At 44.0% G+C, this 26,602-nt stretch overlaps 1 protein-coding gene across 2 annotated transcripts in view; it reads left to right on the forward strand.

Annotated features, from left to right (window-relative positions):
• The first annotated feature begins 1,293 nt into the window (after positions 1-1,293).
• Positions 1,294-26,602, forward strand: part of LOC311249608 (cadherin-7-like) — a 123,874-nt gene continuing 98,565 nt past the window's right edge. Inside the window, exons 1-2 of one of the 2 annotated variants that reach the window (XM_084340790.1) lie at positions 1,294-1,539; positions 18,315-18,892. In XM_084340790.1, the coding sequence (XP_084196916.1) occupies positions 18,656-18,892 (237 nt within the window). In that variant the 5' untranslated portion in view covers positions 1,294-1,539; positions 18,315-18,655. Of the gene's footprint in view, positions 1,540-12,882; positions 13,097-18,314; positions 18,893-26,602 lie in introns of those variants that run through there. The other variant, XM_084340789.1, reaches the window with a different exon arrangement.

The raw sequence follows: 26,602 nt of genomic DNA on the forward strand, positions 1-26,602 counted from the left end.
GAAGAGTTAATTAAGCCAGCTGCAGGAACGGGGAGAAAGTGCTGAGTCCTGGAGACACAAAATATTTATTCATCAGCCCATTAAAGTTTAATTCCTTCTTTTTTTCCCCCTCCTATTTTTAAAATGGAGGGAGAATGGAGGAAAAGCTTTGAACATTTGACCTTATATGTAAAAGTGTAGGGTGAGTCTGAGCAGCCTCGGGGATTGTTTTAATCATTAAGAACCAGCAGCAAGGAAAAAAAAAAGAAACTTGCTCAATGCTCTATTGGAGCGGACTTACATATTATTCAAATCAGATTTTTGCAGCGCTTGATTATTTCATTTTCTGTAAAAAACTACAACCACCTTGGGATACTCAGGTGAGGAAACAGTTACGTTGGAGGCACTTGACCTCTTTCTTGAGGCTCGAAACCAACGGACGGAAAAAAACACACCTGTCCGATCATCCGTCACGCCGTAACGCAACACTTACTGTACCGCGGGTCGGGCTCCTCGTGAAGAGGACGGGGCCCCGGCCGAGGAGGGAAACAGTCGCGTGCTTTGATTTGTCTGCAGCCTAATTATATGGCAACAAACGAGTTGCCAATCACGAGAATATATTGTCTGGTTTTATCTCAGGAACTCATCAAGTCAACCCAATTAAAAGCTGCAATGAGAAAGACATTGGCAGTGAACAGGGCTTTCATTCAGTTAATTCATGATTGCCAATTAAAATAGAATAGCGTGCAAAGTTGTAAAGCTGTCAGGAGGGCCAAGCTAAATTACCCTTTTCCACTTTGAATGATGGATGCGTTCATTGCTCTCCCTTATCTTATTTATTCTCTGGGCAGAAGAGGAGGAGGAGGAGGGGGACAAAAGCAGGAACAGTTTAAAGAGTGTGTCGCTAATGAAGGAGGCTCCTCCTTTTGGAAAACCAAAATCTGCAAGTGGAAGATTGTTTTGGTTTTCTAGAGGAAAAAAAACCTTAATTAAATCACGTACAGTATCCGGGATCCACGTAGACGGCACAATTTTCTCTAACAATGACATGTAAAAAAGGAAAATCCAAAGACTGGAGATGACAGCGCAGTTCAAGTATTGATTGATATTACTCTGCTGTAGGTGGCACACAAGTGGGGTATTTAGTGGCAATATGTGGAAATCTTTTAAGCTTTTCTTAATTTCTTTTCAGACATCTGACGGAGAACCCAATGATGTTGAGATGAGGGAACCGCCGACCGGAGGTGCAAAAATCCCGGAGTGAAGGGAAAATGGAGCGTGAGATGGACAGGCAGTTTGGTGTGGCGTCGGCAGGACCGACGTGGTGAAAAGGGAGCTGAGCTGGAAGGTGAAGCTCTCGGTTTACCTTTCCATCTATGTTCCAGCCCTCACCTATAGTCATGAGCGGTGGGTAGTGACCGAACTTTCCAGAAGGATTATATATCTCTTGTGGCCTGGGAATGCCTCAGGATCCCCCAGGAGGAGCTGGAAAGCGTTGTTTGGGAGAAGGAATGAAACCCCACCAGTTCTGCTGCCACCACGACCTGACCCAGGAGAAGGGTAAGACATTGGATGGATGGACTCATGCTCAAGAGTTAAAGAGGCTGGTGTCATTTTTGTTTAACCTTTACAAGACCAGAACCACAAGACCAAAGATAAGGAATGGATTTAATTGTGTGCACGGTACAATCGTTAGCGAGTATAGCTAACGTAACGTCCAAAGACGAGAAGCATCTAGCTAACATTAGTTTGTGGCGTTACAGGTTACATTAAAAAACACACATCCACAGGAACATGTCACCACTAGTACAACCAGAATCAGCCCGTCCTGTCAGTATAAATCAAGTCTCAAAAAATGATGTTTTGTGTCAACACGGCGCTTTAAATCCCATTTAAATATGTCCACAACAGTTAAAGTGAAGGCAACTTATCCTGGTTGTGTCTTCTGCACCATTAGCCACTGTTGCCATACTATTGATGGCCTAATTAAAATGTGTCAGGCTGAGATGTGTCACATTTTTTAAAGGCTGAAATTGATAGCTCACATTAATTTTCACTTTTCTCAAAATGACCTTTAATTTCGCTCGCCAAACGCGGGCTTGTGTCTACACCGGCACACCCTCCCCGTTCCCGCTCCTGAAACAATATGTCAAACGGCTTTGACAACACGCGGTGGAAGCCGACCATTCCTCAGAGCCGAGTGTCTCAAAGCTCAAATTGAAGTCACTCTCAGATTTCAAATATCCACGAGAAAATTATATGCCAGCGCCTCCCTGCAGAGTAATGGTTTCCAACAATTTCTTGTCTGTTAATAAGTCATCACTGATAACCCTCCCTTCTTTTTCAATTTGCTCACTTTTGCTCTTTTCCTAGCCCGGCTTTTATATCTCCCCTCCTGGGACTCTCTCTTTATGAAAGCAAAACAACTCCCAGATCCAGAAAGTGTCGCCGTGACTAGGGTTTTTTTTCTCCTTCAAACAGCCGGGGAGAAAGTGATGGTTTCCATCTGAGGCTCCAGTAGCCAAGAGTTTGTTCTCATCCCCGGGAGACGTGCTCCACAGGTCAAGCTCTTTGCAAAAGATTAAAAGAGAGTGTCACTAATGTCACCTGGCCGGGGAATCGGCGGCATGGCGTCGGAAATGAAAGCTGTGACGGACGTGGACGACCACATCAGCTCCTGTCACCGTGTGTCCACTCAGACCATTCTCTTCATCCTGGCAGCTGCTGGGACCTGAGGGGGGCCCTGTCAGCTGAAGCCTGCGTGGCCCCCGGCACGCTCTTGAACCCTGGAAAGCCCATTGGGGCCCTTTTCTTGAAAAAGGCTTCCAGGGCTTTCAGACACTCACACCATCAGATCAATCAACTCGTGGCCACTCCAGACCCCGAGCCGTGCTGCTGCACCACCGCAGAACTTTTTCTCATTTTACCCGACGTTTCCTCACATGAGAAATCAAAGTGTTAAAAAGTTAGAAACAGAGGAAGAATTAAGTGAAAGCAATGTTGTGAGGGGACTTTCTTTCTTTTCTTCTTTCTTGATAATCAACAGAGCTCATTGCATAATCTTTATCTCATAAAGTGATTGCACCCATTTTTCAAGCAATGGGATTTAATCACCATCTTTCAGCCTCCTCCTCCTCTGTGGTGTTTATTTCTTGTTTTTTAGGCCTCTATGTGCACAGAATCTCATAAATTTAGATGTGTACAATTGTTGTCATTTTCAAACAAGACAAACATAGCTCTTGATATCTCTCAGCACTTGAGTGTTCAGATGTATTCGAGGCTAAATAAATCTCGCTCGCTAACCCCCTGTCCTCCCTTTGCTATTGCTAGGCCTTGACAAGCTTTCCGTTCCCGTGTGGCACATGCAGTTTACAGTGACGACTGTGGCAGATTTACCTCTCGAACTTGTTTGAAGAAATGGGTCCTGATTTTGAAGACAGGGGTAGAAGAAAGCAGGTTTCTCATTTCTAGTTTGGGGACCTTTGATTTTGTTGATATGACAGCTTTTCCCAGAAGATTTTATCAGCTGCGAGCTAGCTTATTGCTAATGTTAGCTTTGTGGTTTGGTTAAAAATTTGCAACAGTGTTGACGTTATGTTAAAGACGTCTCTGTAATGTGTTGAAGAGATATCTACTGAAGTAAGCATGCTAACCAGCTAGCCTGGTTATTTATACAACAACACAGTCTGGCTTCTTAGCTTGGGCTGCATACTTTACTTTTAATTACTTTATTGTTATATTTTCAGACAGTATGTTCCACTTTTAAACATTACAAGAACAAAGTCTCTGAGGATAAGGACTTACCAATGTGTTGTGCTAATGTAAAACTTATTAGTTGCTAACGTTACCCCACATTAGCACTCAGCAGCTTCTGAACAGTGGGGAAATACTATACAGTGTATGTCCTCGTGAACAAGAAGGCTTTTCTTAATGTAGCATCGAACACCACCTAATAAAGTAGGAGGCTAGCCTATAAAATACTCCTCGGCCTTGGAAGTACCTAGCTTAGTAGCCTATCGTAGCAAGCGAGTTAGCCGGCTACCCACCTGGTAGGGGCCAGAATTGACCTAAATTGTAGCCTAGTATGCTAATAGCCTCATGTTCCAGTTATTTATGACTAACATAGCCTGCTGCTGTCATAGTTTTGAGTTTTTAGTCAAGTTATTTCCTATTTTATTTTGTTATATCCTAAAGTTTCTATGTTGTACTTTCCACTTCCTGTCTTTGTCTGCTTCCCCGCCTGTTTCCTCCTCACCTGTGTACCATCACTTAATCATTCCTGTGTTTTTAACTTTCTCTTTGTCTTGTTTGTCTCTTTCTTTGTCCTCGGTTCAGTCTCCTGTGTCAGTTCCCTCTGCCCTTGTGTGTTCCCTGCTTTCCTGATTTGTTCCCCGAGGCTTTACGGTTCGTCCTCTGCTTTCGTATTACTCTTTAGTTTCCTTGGCTTCTCCTCGTTGCCTTTTTCTTGCCAGCTTTATGTCGCCTGCTTTTCCGTTGATTGTATTTTGTATTTTGGGACTTCAGCTTTTTTTATTTTTAAGCTTTGCTTCTTGTTTTTCAACCTGCCTTCCTAAAGCCATAAGAGCTGCACGGTTGCAGACACACAAACAACAAAAAAAGAGAAATTATTCATTATTTTCTCAAATAAACATGCAATTTCCTTACAGATTGTGGGTCACTATTTAAAAAACACAAGACTTTCACAACGGAGATACCTTTCTTTTGTTTTTTGGTGGCAATTTTAATCTCTCAAGAGTTCGTTCTCCACAAAATACACGTCGGAGGACTCGCACTGTCAAGCAACACCAGGTACTTTTATAATTATGCTGTACCTCCTGAAAGTTTATTCCATTATAAGGCCGCGCTAAGAAGCAGCATCTTGTGAACAAATTGAGGTATTACATTGTTGACAGCCAATATTTGTCCCTGTTTTCTCATTTCCCATCTTCTCCCACTGTAAAGTGTTTTTTTTTCTTCTTTTTGTTACTTTGTGCTTAGAACAATGCCTTACTTTATATTCACTTTCTGTCTTCGAGAAAAAAAAACCCACAAGATTGGTAATGTATTTCGTTCTGCTCACCCTCCACCCACTGACTCAGCAAGTGTTCTTGGCTCATACAATCCCATTCACATAAAGACGGGAAAGAAAATTTAATGGGCAGAATAGAAACTCCTGCAGTTAATGAGAAACATTTGAATTATGCCCGATAAGAAGAAGAAGACCTGAGTTTTTCCACCGGTATTCATTACCCGGTGTATTCAGTCAACCCGGCTCCTCATGCGTGCCTGTGTTTTCCCATTTGACACTTGTTGGTTGATCGAGTCCATTAGATTACCACTGTTCATTTCCCTTTTCTCAAGACTGGGGGGGGGACTCACTTCTGTCACCAGCAGGACGGCGCCAGGCGCCGCGGGGAGCGCCGAGCCTCGGCTTGACGGGACCGCATTTGATTTTCGGGATCAGGACGCTTCGCCTGACGCAACAAAAAAAAAAGACACCACCTGGGCTGTTGGCTGTGCTGTTCGTGTTCACCTGTGTCTTGCAAAAAGAAAAAGGCGCTCGCTTGTTTGCTTGTTACATGGTGGCCAGGAAACACGGAGAGGGCTTGCTGAAGCAAACAGAATGCAGATGCTTGTGGTGTGGGAAAAAGGGATGTGGACAGAAGAGGAGCAAGCAGATGAAGGGATGGAGGGGGGATAACAAGCTCTTTGCCAACCAGGCAACCATGAGTGCTATTGCTCTGCTGGATTGAATGCAACAGGCCTGGGTTTTTCAGCCTGACTACTGGAGCATGTGAACACACATCGTCCCCGCCATGGGAGAGGAGACTGTCATGACAAAAGCCAATGCCTCTGCCTCTTTTACTTTCGCTTACTGTCCCCTTCCTGCTCCTCATCTGGGTCTCTGTCTCATCCAGTCCTCATTTTCTTGCTCTTATTTGTGCTCGCTTTTTCTGTTTGGCTCTTTCTTTTCCGTCTCATTGTATATAACACAAGGTGACATTATTTTTCCCTCTTTCAGAATGGAATGAAAAGCATCTGGGTGATGTGCAGTCAAGGCTCGCTGTCAAAAGCTTTGAACATTTGCCACCTTTCAGGGAAATCCTAATTGAAAAGCCCGGCTCTGGAGGTACAACAAATAAACTAGAAATGTGCGAAGTAGAAATGAATACAGATGCGATCTGATACAAAAAACCACAAGCAGTTTCCTTAAAATGATTGCGTGCCCTAATATGGAGGCACGTTTCTTTTTGAAAGGGGATCCCACATGGCACAGTCGGCAACTTTTTGTTGTGATATTCCTCACAAACTCTTTTTTTTTTTACTTTTTCTTGTGTATCAAACGCTCGCCCCCTGCGGACATGAAAGGTGGCATTTCAAAGTTTGTGGAAGTTGCGACTCGTTCCCTCGACGGTGGATTTACGACAGAAACAATCAAGGAATTACGTATTAAAGCATCCGAGGAAACTTATCAAACTACCCCTCCAGCAACATCAACTTCTCTGTTCCTCATCTTGTATACAACATACTCCATATTCCTAACAGCTGTCAACCTAAATACTGTATGCATTGATACACTTTGCACCATCTTCTCAAGCAAACCTGCTTTCAAATGTTGGCAAAGTGTGTTTCTGCAGAACCACAGATAAGTTGCAGATAAGAAACTTTACGTTTCTTTAGCTCAAACTTTCTATTTCTCTCTGCGCTTAAGCTCTGGTTAGGTTTAGGAACAAAACCCACGTGGTTAAGGTCCGGAAAACATCACGGTGTGGTTTAAAATACTTGTTTTGGATGACAAAAACACGGCAGGAGATGGACAAACTTCCCTTAAACTCAGGGAAATATCCGTGTTTGCTGTCGCCCGCCCTCCATTACGATCGAGCTTAACAACAACAACAACAGGAGAGAACATACAACAATTTTGGCATTTATATGGCGTATTTCTAGCCACATGACTAATGTTAATTCAATGCTGACTCACCTTGTAGCTCTGTTTTGGTCTCCTCCACCTCCTGAGGGAAATATCTGACTCTGTAGCTGCTAGTTTGCTTTCTTTACTCGCTTGTAAAGTTGCAGACTTTTTCAGATTTCTGTTGTGTGCCGGGCAGGTATCGTGTGGGTGGGTACAGAGTTATTTTGTTGAAAACAAACAGGTTCTGGCTGCTGATGGAAATGAGATTGATGAAAATTCATGAGCTGTTCAAAACAACAAGATAAAAAAGGGCTGAAAAGCTCCGGAGAGCTCGAGGGAGGCTGGACGATCATTTTCTGTGTAGCTAATCAAACCCTTTTCACCTCACATGTAGGCGTTTATTGTTCAGGATACTGTAAAAAAACAATTAAAACATGACATGAAACATTTCTTATTATTGTATCATCCGTGTCAAAAGCAGGACAGCCATGAATCAGATGCATTTTGAAGCTTTAACCTGAAGCTGCACGAGCCATGCCTCCATACAGTGTATAACACTTTGTATTACAGTGGTTGTGTTGACAAGGAGGATCTCGTCTGACAGACTTGTTTTGCTTTTGCAGAGATTTTGTAGGTGCAAGATCTGAGTGTGAATTGAGAGCACAGCCCGAGCTGCCTCGGCTCTGCCGCTCTGTGACACAGACCGCTGAATGCTAGCAAGTCGGTGTGTCATTAGGATTCGGATCAGGACGCCGTCTCAGTCGACACAAACTGAGGTGAATGAACATGTCTGTCTGCAGTGAGACGTTTCTCTTTCAGAACCTGCTGTGACGCGTCTGGAGGGAAATTGCTGCGGATGACCTCTGTACTCGATTGTTATCTATCGCAACTATTTACCTAGATTTCTTTTTTTTCCTCTCTTTCAAAGGGGGGCTCTCTATCTCGAGCTCCTCGAGGAAGAATGAATGTCACTTCAGTTCTAGATGTGCTCTGCTGAAGTGGTATCGCCTGACTCTATATGAAAGATGCCACCGGTTCATGATAAACTTTCAGTAACATTGATTATTCACACAGATGCAGAAGATTGTCCTTGAAGAATGACTGTCTCTGCAGCGTTGGCAGCCAGTGTCACCAACCACCAAGTCATAATTTTGCTTGTGTGCAAAATTGCATCTGCAAGCATGACAACATTTGCAACACGCTGTATATCAATGAGGATTAAGACAATTTATATATGGAGGGGTGTATGCGGGGGGACCGTGCGCTGCAGAATCTCCTCGTGAGGAAATACGAGAATGAAATAAAATACCTGAAAAGGGAAGTCGGGTTGATAAAAACCTGTTACATTAAATTATTCGAAGTCTAACCCTTCTGCAAGACAAGTTTCTAAGCTGCAACTCAGCAAGATTTCCATTCCTCCCCCGTAATCTATTTAACCCTCGGGGGACCAGGAGAGGTATGGGCTAAATTAGTGTAATCTGAATGAGGGTTTCTTGAATATGGTGGTTTCAGCCAGTGAGGGATCGTATCCGCCTGCAGCTCCAGTGGCCTGACAGACAATGAGGATATGACCATCTGAATCGATGCAGCCAATCCCCCATGATTAGGTCATCCATTAGTTCACTTGATCTTTCGACCCTCTTACATTGCATCTGATGAAAATGTAATCGCTCAATACTTTGCCGGACGATTAGTCCAAATCCCCGCTCCTCTCGGAGAGAGGGAGGAGCAGGAATGTTTTGATGCAGCATATGCAAATAAGTCCGGCTTTTGTATTTCGGTCATGGCGCCGGAGTCAGGGGGACGTCATCTTCCCCGGCCTTGTCCCCTTGAACATCAAGGCCCCCTCTGCTCGCTCTGATCCCCGGCTCTCTGGAGCCTCGGAAAAACAGCATGGAGCGAAATGCATGTTCACATACTGTGTGCTATGCAAAAAAGAAAACGCACACTGGCTGACCCCTCGCTGTGAGAAAAAAAACGCCGCCCCGATGTGTCTTAGCCTGACAGAAAAAAAAAAAATCAATCAGCCAGAAGAATTAAAAAAGAATAAAAAACAATTAAAGGGGGGAATTCAGACATGTGTGCAAATGTCTTGGTGCAATTATAGAGCAGAAGGGGAGTCAGAGATAAATTAGAAACAACTGCTAAATGGGAACCAGTTTGATGATAAATCAGGATCCCATTGTCAAGATCACGGTGTGAAAAAGGTCACTCGCTTTGAATCATCGCCCCGCCGGCACCGCAGCGTTCGAAGGCCGACGCGGCGGAGTGAGGTCTATTTTCATAAACTTAAAAACTTGAATCAAAATTAATTAAACTGCTGTTGTTAGGACATTATCGTATATCAGTGCGGGTTCGACCACATCATGTGTGGTTTCCCATCGCCGTTCTCCAGCTCTTATCTGCTGTGCTCGACTGTGTGTGGTGCTTTACCGCTGCTCTACACGGTGAACATATGTTATGACAGCTTTTCTTAGCTGTGAGCACAGCAGCATGTTTTCTTTAAATGTCCACTGGGGAAATCAATACCTTGTTTAGAGCTGAAATTGGCCAGTCAATGATACAATCATCTGTTTCCAATGACAGTGAAAGGCAGTTACTGGAATTATAATGTCAGCCGTCTTTTAGGCGGTCTGAGATTGACCGGCAATTAACATGACTCATTAACTTATTTGCCTGTTATGAGTATTGATCCATAATTATCCATGTATTATACATCTGCAATTTCAAAAGAGGGTGTGTGGAGAGATTGTAGAGGAGAAAAAAAGCAAAGCATGTACGCAAAATCGGTTAATTGCATGGTTTTCTATGGGAATGTGGCCATGAGCACATCATGGCGAGCCGTTGTTGTCGGGCCATCTCGTATTACGACAATAATTGGATTAAAGTGGGAGCTGGGGAAAGTGATGTTGCTGCTGAGAATAAATAACATTATGAAAAACAACCTAATTACTGTTTGCCATCGTGTTTGTCATTTAAACACCAAGATATAAAATGTGTTTTTCTGTTTTAAAAGTACAGGTAGCAAGATGGACTATCTGATGTCTCCTGATAGGCGGCTTACATTGTTTGTTCACACGGCGAACAGAAGTCCATATTTAATGAATTCATTGTGGGAGAGCGTCAAAAGCGACACTATGGTGTAACACGTTAGCTAAAGATAAGTGATAAATGGTTGCAACTATTGGCTAAAAGGAACAAAAACAGTGTTGCAACTGATAGCTAAATGTTGGCTCATAATGCGTCATAAAGCTGAAAGTGTTGAACAGCAGTTGTTTGTTAAAAGTACTGAAAACCAATAGATATAGTTACTGTAGCTAAAAGTACTGAAAAAGAGTTGAAATAGTTAGCTGAAAGTGTGGAAAAGCAGTCATTAGCTAAAAGTGCTGAAAAAAGTTTAAATAGTTGGCTAAAATGTTGGAAAAACAACTCTTAAAAGCAATGAAAATAAACAATTTAAGCAGTTTTCTAAAAGTAATTCAACATTTGGATTCATAAGACGTTAGCTTGACGTCGCCAAAGGGAAAAACAACATAATGGATGTATGGCGAATAGTAGGCTAGGCTAAAGGTAATCAATGGATAAACAGCTAAAATAGTTCATAGTAATGGATAAATATTACAGTTAGCTAACTAAAATTATATAAATCATGACATTCTTAGTTAAACATATGTATAAACAGTTAAGTTAGCTAAAAGAAAAAGATAAATGGATTAATTTGCTAGCTAAAAGTAATGGAGAAAGTGGCTAAAAGTAGCCTAACACTAGCTATCCGGCTCAAACCAGACTTGCCTAGTTATTTCAGTATAGCGAACAGAACAGTTAGCTAAATAATGAAATAACTAAAGCAATGGATGGAGGCCTTAAACATTTGAATAGTTAGCTAAATTTAGTGGAGGCTCTGAGAAGGCCTAGTTTAAATTAGCGTCACGTAGGCTAACATTAACCCAGCTAAATGCTGGACAGTTGTAATAGCTGTTTAAAGATAACGGAGAAAATGTATTAGCACCACCTTTACACTGACTGTTTAACTGTACGAATGGCTAACAATAGCAATGTTTATTCAGTTAATAATGTTAAAATACATCCTAATTCAAATGAACTCTCACAGGAACATTACAGGTGGCGTTGATAAAGCTGCTATCTGACTTTTACAGCAATAACTACTTGTGTAAATGCTAAATGCTGCTACCGAGACGCAGCACAAAAATCAATCCTCATTGTCCTTGGAGGTCCTATTTTATTAATGCTCCATAAGCTGCTACAGTTTCTCCCCCCGACTGTTTTCCTTGTTAGTCTGTGAACAAAAAGACCCATCAAGTGGGCGCGTCACCTGGGACCTGATAACAGTAGGTCCAGGTGAGCGGAGGTCAGAGCATCCTGATGAGGGGGAGGAGGAGGAGGAGGGTCGGGTTGGAGGGTGGAGGAGGAGATGTAATGGAGGCACGGCGGTTAAATGGCGAGGACCGGCCGCGGGGATCCGGCGGGGGAGCGGGGAGCGAGGAGCGGGGCCACATCACCTCAGGCATCTCCTGACCGCGTGTGATTGATGGGGAAGAGCTGACGAGCCAGGCTCCCAATGTCACTCTCCAATTAAATAACTCTCACCACTGAACTGCAGCCTCACCCCCTCCTCCACCTCCTCCTCGTCCTCCTCCCTCTTCTCCTCCCTTTCACCTCTCCCTTTATTATCACACACCCACTCTCCCTCTGTACTCCCTTTTTAAGTCGACTTCTTATTCAGTCCTGCTCACGCTCTCCTTCCCTTTTTGTCTCCGGTTCCCTTTTTGTCCCTTCTCCTCAAACAACGTTATTCTCCCTCTTACCCCACTTCAGTCTCCTGCAGCGTACGTTGTTTCTTTCTCTACCTGTCCATTGTCCCGTGTGTCTAATTCCAGCTTTGCTAACTGCTCTTCCAGTTATGACAGACAGAGGCTGCTCTTTCTATTAGTTTGGGTCAGCGCTCCCTTCTTAAAAAGACAAAAGGGAAGCTGCACATTTCTAATGTTTCATGTCTTGAAAAATGCAAATGCACGGAGGGGGGGAAAAAATGAGAGAAGAAGAAACGCGTGGGTGACTAATGATCAGGGCTGTGTTTAAACTGAAACGTAATCTTTTTCCTATGTGAGAACAGGTGTATTTGCTATGAAAAACCAGGAGTTCAGGCTATTTACCCCGGCACGGCTTCGAGGAGCGTTATATTCTGCGTTGTGTTTACTGTCACTAATTAGGAATGAGGCTCGCACTGGTCTGTTTCAGAGGTGCAGCAGTGTAGAGAAACCAGACTGGTGCTGCAGTCTAGTGTCGCCACAGGAGCTCAGTTTGGAGCTAATTGGATGAAAAAAAACAAATAGAAAATGGGGAGGGAGGCCGGATATATCCGTGCAGAAGTCCACTTAAAAAAGTGGGTATTTAAGAAGTGACTTAGGAGAACTTTTTTGTCCAAAAAAAGGTAATTGTTTTTTTGTGACCTGCAGGATTTAATGAATTCTCAAGGTGAACGAGGGGTGTTGAAAAATCCCTCTCACCGGCTGAAGGTGTCATGCATTTATTATTTTTTTTGTGCTGTATTGATTCTCTCCTCACCAGCATAGCCAGTCATTTAACAGTACACATGCCATCTGCTGCCAAACACTTGGCAGGTTTGGGATATTCGCTTCTTCTTTTCCTTGTGCCAAAAACGCTGCGTGCGTTTTTCTGGCTCCCTCCTCGCCAACTTATTCCGGTCAAAAAACTATTTCGATAGACTCTCTCTATCTACCCACTCCAAGGATTTTTTTTTGTTTCCTGTCTCGTCCTGGAGGTCTGACTCTTCTTCTTTCTCCTTCTTCGCTCGCCTGCCGCTGCGCGTCCCCTGTTGCCTATACGAACACGAGAGAGATGGATATGTAAACCCAAAAGCCTGCAGCTGGGGTTCCCTGCACGGAGGCAGCACTGCGCAGGATACTGAAGGGGGAGAGAGAGAGAGAGAGGGAGGGAGAAAGAGGAGAGAGAAAGAGAGGAGAGAGAGAGAGGGGGGGAGCAGACCTGCCACATCCCTGCCAAGGGTGAGAGCATTTACGCGCCGATCTCTCTCCAGCAGCTCTCCCTCCGCCATCAGGACTAATTTCAGCATGCAAACTTTTCCCTTCATTCCGACATAAGCTGCGGGGACAACTTTTACCACCACGGACCTCCATCTGTGCGGCGGTGAACTTCTCCGCGGTGAGTACATTTTCCTCCCAAAGATTGCAATCATGTCTCTCCCTCTCCTCCTCCTCCTCCACACGCACGTTCCCACCACGCATCTCAGTTTAATGTCTCTTCTCTCCGTGCGCATTTCTGTCCCCGTCGTCTGTAATTAGTATTCAGTGGACACAGGTTTCCTGCGGCGCTCGCTCACGCGTTTTTCTTCTCTCGGTGTTTGCGCTGCCCGATTCCCATCACGCGTTCATCTGGCACCGTCATCTTTCCTCCATCTCCATCCCCGAAGCCTGAAGTTGTTGAGATGTTTAATCGATCCGTGTTAATGATCCGAGATGTTTCTTTTTTTAAATTTTATTGGACGATCGCCCTCTGATCGATTCGGGAACAGGTGCGCCCCTGCGAACTTTTTTTTTTCTTCTTCTCCCCCCTGCGTGGTGCAGGTGTTGACGGCTAATGCGCCATGATGGATACTTAACAGGAGGGTCAGAGCAGGCAGGTCACACCTGAAGACAAGGCCGTGGAGAGGGGAGGGAGGAGGGGGGGGCTACCTGCTGCAAAGAGTCCATGTCAGAGATTACCAGGCTGCAAAATCAGGGTGCATGCAGGGTAAAAAAAAAACACACAACAAGAACTTCTATTGAGGAATTAAAATAGGAGATCTGCAAACTGCAGCGGAAATAAGTGCCAGAAAACGACTGAATGTGCTCGTTTAAGGACCAAATCAGATTACACGTGGATCAATAAGCAATGAAATGACTGATAACGATGGATACGTCCTGCAGAGCAAGTTTACTTTCAACGTATATGAGAGGAACTATGTTTTTTATTTGCCAGGGGTACGATGTAGTGTTTTACACAAGCCATCAGCAGCATGTGTGAATTATATTTATGTGTCTGTGAGTGAACTTAAAGGAGCATTATGTAGTTTTGAGGAAGATGTTCATAGATGTTTTTCATGCGTAAACAAACTAAATAAACAAACTCTCTTTGTTTTCACGACTGAATAAACTGAATAAACAAACTGAGCTCAAAGGACAACACAGTTTCACACTGTTTCACTTTGTTTATATGTGGCGGACCCTGCCACCTTTCTAGCTTCAAACAGTGTTGTGCAAAGTTATTTTTCCTCTGAGAACAGCTTGTTTATTCAGTTATGGGAAAAAAAATAATTTTTCTACCTCATTAATATTGTAAATATTAAAATCCTTTGTTTGTATTTCTTCTCCAAAAACTACATACTGCCCCTTTAAAAACATTTCATTAAAGGTGCACTATGTACATTTTGGGAAGACATTTTAATCAGAAGAGAAAAATGTTAATTGACTGATTTTCAGTGATTTTTATTCAGTTTGATGAAACAAACAGACCTTAAAGGACAATTTCACACTGTTTCACTTTGTTTATATGTGGCGGACCCTGCCACCTTTCTAGCTTCAAACAGTGTTCTGGGGACCTTATATTCCTCTGAGAACAGCTTGTTCATTCAGTTATGGAAACAATTTATAAAAAAAAAATAAAATTCTGAGTTTGTTACTTCTTCAAAACTTCATATTGCCCCTTTAAAGTCTCAGTTTAAAGAGTTTATGTTTCCAAATATCAACTAAACGACCAGAGGATCCACTTGCTGGAGGTTCCTGTATGTTTCTGACGTGCAACGCCTGCGTGAAAGCCCTCCACAGATGTTGCGTTGCCTTCCCCTTGCAGCACACAGCTTCAGATCTACTCTCGGATGACGTGAGGCGAATCCAAACGCACAAGGTTTCCAGAAACATGCGGTGGGGGGGGGACCACCTAATAAACCGGAGGACTCGGGTTCAAGCTCCTGCCTCGGTGAGACTCTGATCTGTGCTGCGAGTGTCCTTGAAGACCTGCCAGCAGCTCCGGGGTTGTTGTGGCTCTTCAGCTGACCCCCTGCTCCCTCCCTCCCCCACCTCCACACTCCTCGAAAGAGACAAACAAAGAGGGAAGGTCGAGGGAAAAATCAATGAAGTGCCACGTTATTATCATTTATACAAAAAACTGCTCATGTGCTCTTTTTATTTTTGCCGGTTTCCTTCAGCAGACGGTTCGAAATGAAAGAAAATGTACTTTAAACTTAGACGAGATCGGAAAAAAGCCGTCTCAAACCCTAATTAACTCAACTTTTTAAGCAGTTTATGCTTTGTATTCTGGCCCACGAGGAGCGAGAGACGCTCCGAACGTACACAATGATTGAGGAGAATATGGATCAGAGGAAGCGTGTGATTGGTTACTGAGCCCTGTAGCTCTGGTAATCCTGTTGTGAGACTGGCAAATGGGATTAGGACACAGTGTGTAAGAGAAAGAGAGCCGGGGGATGACTGGGAGGCTTTACATTCACGGCTTTATCTCGCGTTTTCACTTAATTTAGCGTCATCGCCGTGACACTGCCCGACAATGAGCCTCGTTGCAGGAAGTCAAATATGGACTCTGACCCATTATTGAGTCAGCAGACGAGGATCTTTTGAGCTGATGTCTGATGTTTTTTTTCGGGAATGATAAGACAAAAAAAGCACCAGTTTGATTTTTCTCTGCAGGGTGGGAAAACCAACTGAAGCATTTAGAGCAGTTTGGCACCAAAACATTGCCAGCGCTCGAAGGCAGGAGGGTAAAAACTGCCTCTAAATGAAGAACAATAGGCAGTTTGATATCTGGAAGTTAAAGAACAATCCCTTTTTTCTCAGCTCGCCCTTCTTCCTTTTCATATTTGCTTCAGACATCAGGCCCTGGTTCTCACTCCTGTAAAGTATGAATAACAGCTCCAGCAGACTGAGATAATCCATCAAAGTAAACACGAACGCCTTCGTTTGGTTTTTTTTGTTTCGCCCAAAGTTGCTCTCTGTTTCCGTCGTCGCGCTCGGAGTCGAGTGTTTTCATATCAGCGCTGCGTTGCTGTCAATCACCTGACGCCGACAGGAAGAGGGAATGGAAGTCGTCGCGAGAAAAACACTCCCTTGTCAGATCCGTCTCTCGGTTTTTTATTACACGCTTTAATTTTTAAAAAATTGCATTGAGAAGATTGTGTTTGCAGCGTTAATTGCTTAAAGGTGCAGTGTGTAGTTTTGGGGAAGAGGAAGATCTTAATTGACTAAATAAACAAACTCTTTGTTTTCATGACTGAATAAACAAACTGACCTTAAAGGACAACATTGGCGGACCCCGCCACCTTCCTAGCCTCTAGCAGTGTTCTGTGGACCTCACCTTCCTCATTATTCCTTATCGTGAAAAAAATATATTTCTGAGCTTGTATTATTACTTCATTCACATCATTAATATTAAAATCCTGAGGTTGAATTCCTTCTCCAAATCTTCATAGTGCCCCTTTAATAATCTGAGCGGGACAATAAATCAGCTGAAGCTCGTTTAATATCAAGCTGATATCTGCCTCGGCGAGCACGCCGCTGCACCCACAGCTACATTAGTGTTATCTCCAGTCTGCATCTGACTCCCATCTCTTCAAATGTTCAGGGTTTAGCGAAAATGAGAAGCATTAACGCGGTCCGCTCGGCTTCAGACTGACCCCGCCGCCGAATCCTCTCCCCCACAATACCACCGCTGCAACCTGCCTTCACAACTCGTGCTGCCCTGCAGCCAGATCTGCTCCACTTTCCACCTCTACCATTAAATTGTCATGCAGAGGCAGTGACTTTGTGTGTCTGTGAACGCTCATGCGCTGCAGCCTTAGCGTGTCGGGGTTGGGGGGGGGGTTATGGTTTTCTGGTTCATGTCAGGAGCACGAAGAGATCAGGGTTTGCACAGTTTTTTTGCGGCTTCTTGGATAAAGTTTTGCCTCGTAGGGGTTCGCGTGCCTCCTGCACCCTGACCGGAGAGAGGGAGGGAAATAGATTAAAATAGATTCTCAGATGTTCTCACAAACATTTAGCCGTCTGCAGAGGTGACGATCGCGCCTTCATGATTCATTTCGGTGTTAATCATTAGCACCGGTGGATAATGACTTTGCCGTGGCGAAGTACAACAAATCACTTCCACAGGATGTGTGGTAGTGTGCTGTTTTTATTTTGCTCGGAGGGGGGGGGGGGGGGGAGGAGGGGGGAGGGTAAGTCAAATGAGAGCTGGAGAATCTGTGTGGGAAGAAAGAGGTCACTTTATGCCAAAGCAATTACCTTCCTCGTCCAGGGCCCTGCCAATACCCAGCGTAGAGGAGGGAGAAAGAGAGGTCGGCGTGGAAATAAATATACGTGCGGTCAAGCTCTCGGTTTTCTAAACGTCTGCTTTTCAGAAGACCTCCTGAAGTCTCCTGGCATTTCGGGAGTCAGCATCATCCCAACATGTTGCATAGATTTGCTGGCGAGCGCTGCTGCTCATCTCAGACCAAGGAAGTGTTGCTCCTTCGAGGTATTTATTGAGGGAATTAGATGAAATAAGAGCGATACTAGCAGCGATGTAATGAAGTTTATGTACTACTCCACATTGCCAGGATGTGTTGTGACACCAAGAACATTATCTGTCAGGAGCCGATGCTTTTCCCCCTCGCTTTGACAAGGCTTCATGTTCTGGCATCTTGGGGGATCTGTCACGGCATGACGACGGCAGGGAGACAGATCCCCTCGCATGTGCCGGTGCCGGCAAACAGACTGCGAGGAGTAGAGGTCAGGAGCGCTCGGGCCATCATGCTGCTGACAGCTCAGATTTATTTTTAATCTCCAGCGATAGAGAGCTTCGCCACACAGATCATGTGGCTTGTTAGTGTTTGAGTGGCAAAAGCCCCGCCACCATTACGCCGTGATCTTATACAAAGAAAAAGTGACAAAATAATGACCTTGGCGAGGTGAAGCCCAGATAATTGGGAGGCAGCCTGAATGGGCGTTTTTGATTGTTATTCCGCGCAGCGAGTGTTGTCTCACTCGCTGCGAAATCTGCATGGAGAAACTCCAGGTCGTTTTCACCTCCATCTTACACTGATTAACACTTTGACCTCTCCACAGTTTTCCCTCTGGCGCGAGGGGGCGTGCATGTGAAGGACGTCGTCTGTACCGTATTTACTGTCTGCTCCGTTTTTGACCAATTTCTTTATGATTGGTGAAAAATGTCATTATCGTTGCATCAGCAGGCACATTACTCGCTGTCTAAAGTGACTGCGGTCACACAGGCAATTTTGCTGACGGTACTTTCTCCCTTCTCTCCCCTATGTCTTTGTCTCTCTCCTCTTTTTTTCTCTCTCTCTCTCCCTCCCTCCCTCTCTCTCTTGTTCTGATAGGTGCCAATTATACAGCCTGTGTGTTGAAGCCTGCCCGGTCGCCACTGACCCTGTTAGCCAGCTTTAATGTCAACTCCCCGGCTCCAAAGTGGAGGGAATTACCCCACTTTTAGTCTCCAATCAGGAAAAAAAGAGGAACAACACGGCAAAATGCAGAGCTTGACTCTTTTCCGACCCATGCGCTCTTTTCCGGGTCTGACTGCTCTCGTGTTCTGGTGAAAAACACAGGGTCAGGACTGTGTGGATAAAACCCTGAGGGTTTTGACATTTCAGCCTTACTGTCTTTTTTTAGTTTTTTCCGCTGCTCTTCTGGCCTCGGTGCTTTTTTGGAGGAGGCCCAGATGATGGGGTGGTGCTGCTCAGGCATATGCAGAGCCCTGGCTCTCCTGGCGCTCCTGTTTCCCTTGCGGGAGAGGGGCTGCTGGGGGCTGAATCCCAGCTCTGGGGATCTGGAGAAGTCCCCGCACTCTGATCCAGACCCCTGGGAGGCCCTGCACAGGCACAAACGCAGCTGGGTATGGAACCAGTTCTTCGTATTGGAGGAGTACACGGGAAATGAACCGCTCTATGTTGGCAAGGTAAGAGATCTGTGACCGGAGCAGCATTAGCACGGCTTAAAGGGGCACTATGTGGTTTTGGAGAAGGATTTTAAACTGAATGAGGTAATAATACAAACTCAGAAATATCTATTTTTTCCAGAACTGAATAAACAAGCTTTTCTCAGAGGAAGATGAGGTGTTTGAAGCTAGACAGGTGGCAGGGTCCGCCAAATATAAACAAAGTCAAACAGAATGTTGTCGTTTAAGATCAGTTTGTTTATTCAGTCATGAAAACAAAGCGAGTTTGTTTGTTTGGTTTGTTTTTAAGCCATAAAAAAATCAGTCGTTGAATGATCTTTCTCTTGTCTCACATGGTGCGCCTTTAACAATGTGCACAACGTTTTCAATGTGTAATACACATGCAGTATTTCATGCAGAGCCTGCTCCAGGTTTTGTGCACCTGTACGATAATACACATATCAATAACCTCTTACCGTAACGACCTGAGAAATCTAGGACACAGCAGTTGTTTTCACAGAGTTGTACATATTCTCACTGCCCTATATACAGTATTAAACAAATGAAAAGAGAAAACACAGACAGTGTGGGAAGGCGTTCTGCGTTTCTTTTATCCCAGCCAGGTTGGAGCGTGAGCTTGTGCAAATGTACAGTTTCAGTGTAGAGGACGCTGTACGACTTGACACAGTAATTTGCATCGCAATCATTCGCCAGGAAAAAAAAAAAAAAGGTACATATTACTCAAATGTGTCTTTGTGGAGTGGGTGTTCTGCCAAGGTACAAGCAGATAGATCAAAGTAATGCATGTTTTGGCAGATAAATAAGTATGAAGCCCTCCCAGTGACACAAGTGGCGTAGTTAATACGAGGGTGCACCGACAAAGTGACTAATCAGGCATTAGCGAGTTACAGTAACGCTGCTGTTCTGTTATGGATCACAGTCCCTGAGGTAGAAATGTGTGCAGACCAGGTGACTTCACTTAAGCACAGGCAGGAATACCACGGTTTTAAAAAAAACTCAGTTACAAGTAGATGTTCTGCTTGTGTTTTTACTTAAAAGCAAACTAAACTGTAACTCTTAAGTATTTATAAGCAGCATGTAATACATTAACAAACATTTATGTAGTTTTTAATCAAATATGGTGACATTTAAGTGTTTAAATGCATCATAACACTATGTATAAGTCGTCAAACAAGCTCAATTCACAGTGTTATCAAGCCTGTCGTCGCCTCATTACAGACAAATGCATCAATAAATAAGTTCACAGTTCAGTGTCATCGTCTTTGTACACCACAAGAGTGAAAATGTATATTTACATTTGCTTACGACAACATTATAATGTGTTTTAAGTGTTTAATCGGGGGTTAACAAGTGTTTACAAAGTTCCCATTATGCAGAAAGGCTTTTCAGATGATTAATTAACGACGCACTGGGAGACTACTTATAATGCAGGAAAATACCCCATGTGGGTGTTTAACTATTAATTGATTTTATATTTTTTGTGACTTCACAACAGAGTTCTTAGTTAGGGGGTCGCTGTAGTGGGTGGTGTGCATTGTGAACAGGAGAGGGCTCAGGACGAAGCCCTGTGGGGCCCCAGTGTTGAGAGCGGAGGAGGTTTGAGTTCATTGTCTGTGGTCTGCCTGTGAGGACGTCCAATATCCACTTGCAGAGTGTGGTACTCAAGCCAAGGGTGCTCGAGTACCAGAGGTTACCACTGGAAGTAAGAATATACTGTGTCTCGAATAAATATTACTATTATTTCCCTCTAAAATGTGGCGGACAACCACTATGTTGCTAGATTTAGGAAAAGGTTGTTGTTTGGGTTAACATAACGATGTTACTTGTGTGACTTCAGTTACTACTGTATGTATGTTCCTATAGAGACTTTGTCGCTCATTATCCTTCACCCAGATTTCCTCCTTTGCTGCTGTAGTTGTTACTTTGGCCGCCTAACGAGTAACGTAAACACTGGTTGTAATAAGCTGCTTTCACAGTCGATCTATACGGCCGTTTTTCTGATTAGGAAGATGTTTGTGTTCGCTCTGTTGTGATCTGTTTCAGTTTCAAGTGAAACCAGCCAGGTCTTTCTTGGAAAAGAGGTTTCAATGTCAAGGGACTTCCTAGAAGTAACTGGTATCTTTTGATGACAGAAACCTTGAAGTTTACTTGACAGCAGAACCTGAATAAAAATGACTCGTGAAGGTTCACAACTGGAAGTAACTGGTGACTGTAGCTGTCAAAGGAAAGTAAATAGTAAAATAAATAAAAAAAATAAAACATAAAATGTAGTTAAGTAGATGAACAATAAAGCGTAAAACTAAAAGAGTCATGTGAAATTCAGGCAGTACCTCAAAATGTACTTTATTACAGCAGCTGCATCAATGAAATGTACTTAGTACCACAGCTGGAAGTAACTAGTAACATACAGCCATCAAAATGATGTTGTGGTGTGAATTTAAATTAAATACGTTCCACAAAAAGTAACTTGTAACTCCATGTCAAATAAAAGTATAGAGCACAAAATATGTAACTTCCTTCTGAAATGCAGTGAAATAGATCTGAAAGACAAAGGAATTGAGAGTGAGATAAACTATAAGCACAAGTGCCTTAAAATGAGCTTTAAATAAAACTACTATATACGGTTCACAACTGGAAGCAGCTAGTTACCATAGCTGCCGAGTAAATGCCTCAAAATGCACTACTCTGTTAATTTCCCCATCAAATTATCATGCATAATCACAAGCTAGTTTTTCAAACAGCGTTGTAGAATGGTTGTTTTACATCACAGGGTTTGGTGTACACACAAACGCTGCTCCCCTGCTTTCAGCACCACGGTGTAAATGGACAGCTCCTGCCTGGAAAATGGCTCTGGTGTGTGTGCGCAGTGCCGGGCCAGATGGGTCTCGGATTGGTCTCTAGATCCCTGTTATCTTGGAGAATTTTCTGGTCTTATTATTAAATTAGTTTTCATCTTTCCGCTCATCTGCAGGATAATCATTCTCATCTGCATGTATTTGCCGGGTCTGCTCTCACAAGCCCATTTCCTTGCTGTCTCTGAACTGGATTAGTGTCTCCAGCTGGAATTAGGATACATTTGACTGTCCTATTGTTCTCCGCCGTGTTTTTTGTTTGCCAGAGGGATGTCGGCGGGAAAGCATCTAAATCAGAATGAGCCTATTTGTGACACTGCCGGAGTTCAGCTAAAGGTCATTTTCTTGTCCAAAGAGAGTCTCGTCTGATCTGCGCATCTCCGGATATCTAATGCATCAAAGTATTTTTTGAACATTTGCTCTCCGACTCAAGCGTGTCCTTGTCCCGCGTTGACCGTTTTGGAAGTTGCAGAAGAGAAGGCCGGCACGGTAGTCGGGAATTTCGAGAGCCTTTTCTTCTGCACATGCTTGTGTCTGATTGCTTTTCTTGTTAGTAAATCCCGCAGGACACAAACAGGCTGATTACTTATTCATAGATGTGTAGAGATCTGCTTATCCACATAGAATATACACAAACTCATTTGCAACCCCTTTTCTAACAGGTAGTGCTTTTTCCTCCCGTGCGAGTATTGATTAATCTTTTGTTTCGTTTAGAATCAGATGCATTTATAGTCGTAGCGCTGGCCGACAGTCTGGGGCGAGGGAAAACATGTGAAAAGTCACACCGGCCCCCATCTCTCCGTCTTTACACGTGACCTCGTGGCCGAGCCCGGTCTAACCCATTCCCGAAAATATGAAAAAATCAGATTCATTTCCTTCCCCGCGGGGCAGAGCAGGCTGCCTGGGAGCCTGAGGAGCTGTCACATTATTTGTTCCCTAAGATCACAGTTGTCACACGGCGTGTGTGTTTGTTTGGTATCACAAGGACACGCTGTAAAAAAGTCCAGGGCCGGACACCCTGACCTCGCGAGCGACACGGAAGGTCCCGCCGTGTCAGGGAAAACGACCTTACTAGAAATGGATGCTTTGGCGGGTTTTTTTTTCACAGCTCAGCTCTTAATATTTCCAGCAGGTGATGGGCAAAAAACACCCAAGTGACATCGCCAGTAATCGCTTTTGTCAGACGTATCTAATATGACAGACAATAGGAATCTGTGTCCAAACAATGGCACAGCCGCTGCACAATTTGGTCGTTTATTTGGCTGCGAGCGGAGGGAAATATGATATAGTTGGTAGGAAAATGGGAAGTCATCACTTTGGCCTGGCTGCTCCCTTTGCATCTGCAGTCTGCTCGGCTTTAATGCATTCTGTCAGATTCTGAATTTCACAACCAAATGTCTCATTATGCCTTGGCACTCTGCCTCGGGTAAGTGTACTGGCCTGGAATCAGCTGCAGTCACACATCAAGCCAGCGGAAACATACATTAAAGGAGCCCTCGAACTGCACAGCAAATTGGTGACGCACATATTTAAACAAGCGGCGGAGCAACTCATCCACTTAACAAACACTTACTGGTACACATGATGCGATTAGCGATTTTTTCGCCGCGTGTGATGAGTGTTGGTGCGACGAAGTATCTGAGCGTTGCAAAGCTTCTGCTGAATAGGCAATGTTCGCAAGCGCAAAAGGGGTTTTTTGTGCCACATGACGGCGACAATTTCGAATGTCAGGTTGGGATCTTTGTTAATGCGGCGACGTTTCTCTGTAACTTTCGCAACGCTTCCGCTACATTCAATTAAGGACGTGTCTTTTTCTTCACGGGTCTGTTTATGTTCGCCTGGAGACGTTTGCAGCCTGTGAGGCAGAGTGCCGCCTCACGACACAGACCGAATCGCACCTTTTTTTATTTTTTTTTTATTCCCCCCACAAAGATGTCTCCAAAATTGGCAGTCTGACTAACCATCAGAGTAATGGAAGGACTTATTCCACCTTATAATTCAGGCTGCATGCGGGGTAAGCATTAGCCGGGGCCTCTCCTGCTACTCTCCCTGAAGGATTTCTTCCAATACAAATAAAAGGAGCTCAATGAGGAGCCAGAAAATGGAAAACATCTCCCGATGGAGGGATCTCTTAAAGCTCGAAGAGAGGAAATGATAAAGGAAGCAGGACGTTTTCCTTTTTTTTCTTTTTTTATCGCGGCAATCATCAGACGTTTTTATACGAGCGGGCAATCGTGAGTAATTCCTGACCCGGTGGCGAGAACCTGGTGTTGTGTGTGACAGTAATTAAGTTTAATAATCAAACAATATGCATCATAATGCGTCGGGGATCCTCCCAAAGATAATTGCGATGGAGCCGACATCACATGTTACTATGCAAACCACTTCATTAGCATTCTGCGAGACGTTCACTGTCAAACGGGTTAGAATCATAGAGCACGGGGCGCCGCTGCAAAGGTCAGTCTCAATAGCATCTACTCACACTCGCTGGTGCTGCAAACACGCAGCTGGGGAGTGGTGAGAGCGGCGTGGTGAGCCGCAGAAGAGGGTGATTCGAGCTGACAGGGAGGGGGGCACATCATACACAAGCTACCCAGGGACAGGAGCTCACAGAGGAGGGAGCTCATGAGGCGTCCTGGGGGCCTGTGGGATGGTGGGAAAGCCTTTATCTGAGCCAGGGAATCAAAGGGGATGAAAACAGCGGTGTAAAGCAGACCAGAGGGGAGTTATCAGTGGGGTAGGGGAAAGGACAGCAGAGGAACATTGTTTACAGTCCTCTCTTAAGATGCAGCACAGGACCCGAGGTTGGCAGTTTTTTTAAGATCCTGTAATGTCCAGAAGGAGGTCAGGAAACAGTCAACACATTGTTGAGTACAGTGAGATGCATTCAGGAGCAAAGTGACCATTATATTGGTCATTTAATCCGGAAAAATGGGTAAACAAAGGATGTAATGTACCCGTCAACATCCAGCTAAATATTTATTCCACCTCATGCCACCGACTAAGCCAAGTATCAGTGTTGCCGAACTTGCCACACGCCTAAGAACCAAATAATTATAAAAACACGTATTTATCGTAACACCAGTGGGCTGCAGCTGCAACCCTCCCTTCACAAACTTGCATCTTAGCATGAAAGCAGCCAAACTTCTTACTGGTGCTGCAGCAAATTATCGATTAATCACTTGGTTGTCGGCCGCTATTTCGATACTGAAACTGAATATCTTTGTGTTGTTGACAAAACAAAATATTTGAGGACGTCATCTAGGGTGGGCTTCAAGAAGTTTTCCCAATTTTCTCTCATCGATTCATCAAGAAAACGATCAGCAGGTTAATCAACTGTGAAAATAATTGTTAGTTGCAGCTCTATTTCTAATCAACCTCACCACAAAGAGACGGGTCGACACTTAAACCAAACAAAAGCTCCAAAAGACAGTCACAAAGGGTTTTTAAGAGGTTATGATGTAGATTGTACAACAGGATAAATGTTGTGTGTTTGGTTGTCTTGTTTTCAAGCAGTCAGTCAGACGCATTGTCCCACCGTCCTGATTGGTCCTGCTCAGTACGAGAAGACTTCACTCTGTCGGTTGTTTGGTTGGTTTTGTGACCAGTGTTTTTGCCAGGAGACTGAAGAGGTGTGTCAGGGGGAGTGACCTCTGTTAAAAGCTACAGATTCAGGCAATTTTGATGAAGAATAGGTCATTTATGACATGTCTGGAAAACTAAAATAATCATCAGGTCATTAGTCCACCTTAAAGCAACTGGCGCTTTCTATTTTTCTACGTCTTTCTTTCTTTTACACGAAAACGGCGTCTAAACTTGGCCAAACAAGACGTCGTGACGCAGCAGGTTGAGGGGGATGGCAACCTGTCACAGTTTGTACACGAGAAAGGTCGAAACAGGAAGTCCGAGTGGGCGGACTGTCGGTCTGCAGGGGGGCTGCAGCTGCTTCGAGCCGTGAAGCCAAACGAGCTCCAGCGGGGCAGTTTAAACTCGACGTCCAGTGAATTCACTCTGAACCTGATAAATCTGTCTGGTTGAGAAGTTCCCAGAAACAGTGCGTCATTTCAAACATGATCCCTTTTGTTTCCAAGACGAGACGGGCAGCCGGTGTCGGTGTTTTACGCTGATTTACTCCCCATGTGTTTCAACGTATTACAGAAGCTGTTTGTCTTTTCAGCAAATTTAAGTTATTTAGAGCTTCGATTTACTCGCTCTCCTCTCGTCTCAGCCCTCAGCTACATTTTTCAAATTTGATGATGTCTCGATAAAAACAGAGGTAGATCATTTTATCACTTGGGTGTGCTGTATCGAGATGGGATAAATCCTTGTAGCTACTAATATTGAAACCTAATTAAATATTAAGTAACATTGTAGGCAGGGGGTGTTGGGAGATAGTTTGAAGTTGCTGTGTGTTTTATGTTTTTTGTCTGTAAAAATCTCTTTTATGTTCTTTTTTTTTGTGGAGTACGAGGCTGCTGAAGTTTCCTGAAGTGCTGATGTATTGAATTTTCGACATCCCCAACAGGTCTGATCCTGAATTATTCAAGAGAGGTCCTCAGCCTGCGCTGAGAGTGTAGACGGACTATGAATACACACGAAAGTTAAAGTTTTTAGATCTCTCTATTTTTCCTCTACAAAGTGGATAACAGGTGGCCTGGAGACTGTTGTGTTTGGTATCAAGCGCTCTCTCCATTTCAATGAATAATGTACGCACCGCTCTTCATGTGTTGCTAAGAAGCTGGTTAAATGCCCGCCACTTGTTCCTCCTAGAAAGGTTTTTGGTTATGAAGTAGAGACCGTTTTGCCTTTTATGGGATTTAAAAATGTATTTAATTCGTTTTGAAGGCAGGAAAAAAAG

Source organism: Pagrus pagrus (genome assembly GCF_965226575.1).
Source record: "Pagrus pagrus genome assembly, chromosome: 20".
Taxonomy (NCBI): Eukaryota; Metazoa; Chordata; class Actinopteri; order Spariformes; family Sparidae; genus Pagrus; species Pagrus pagrus.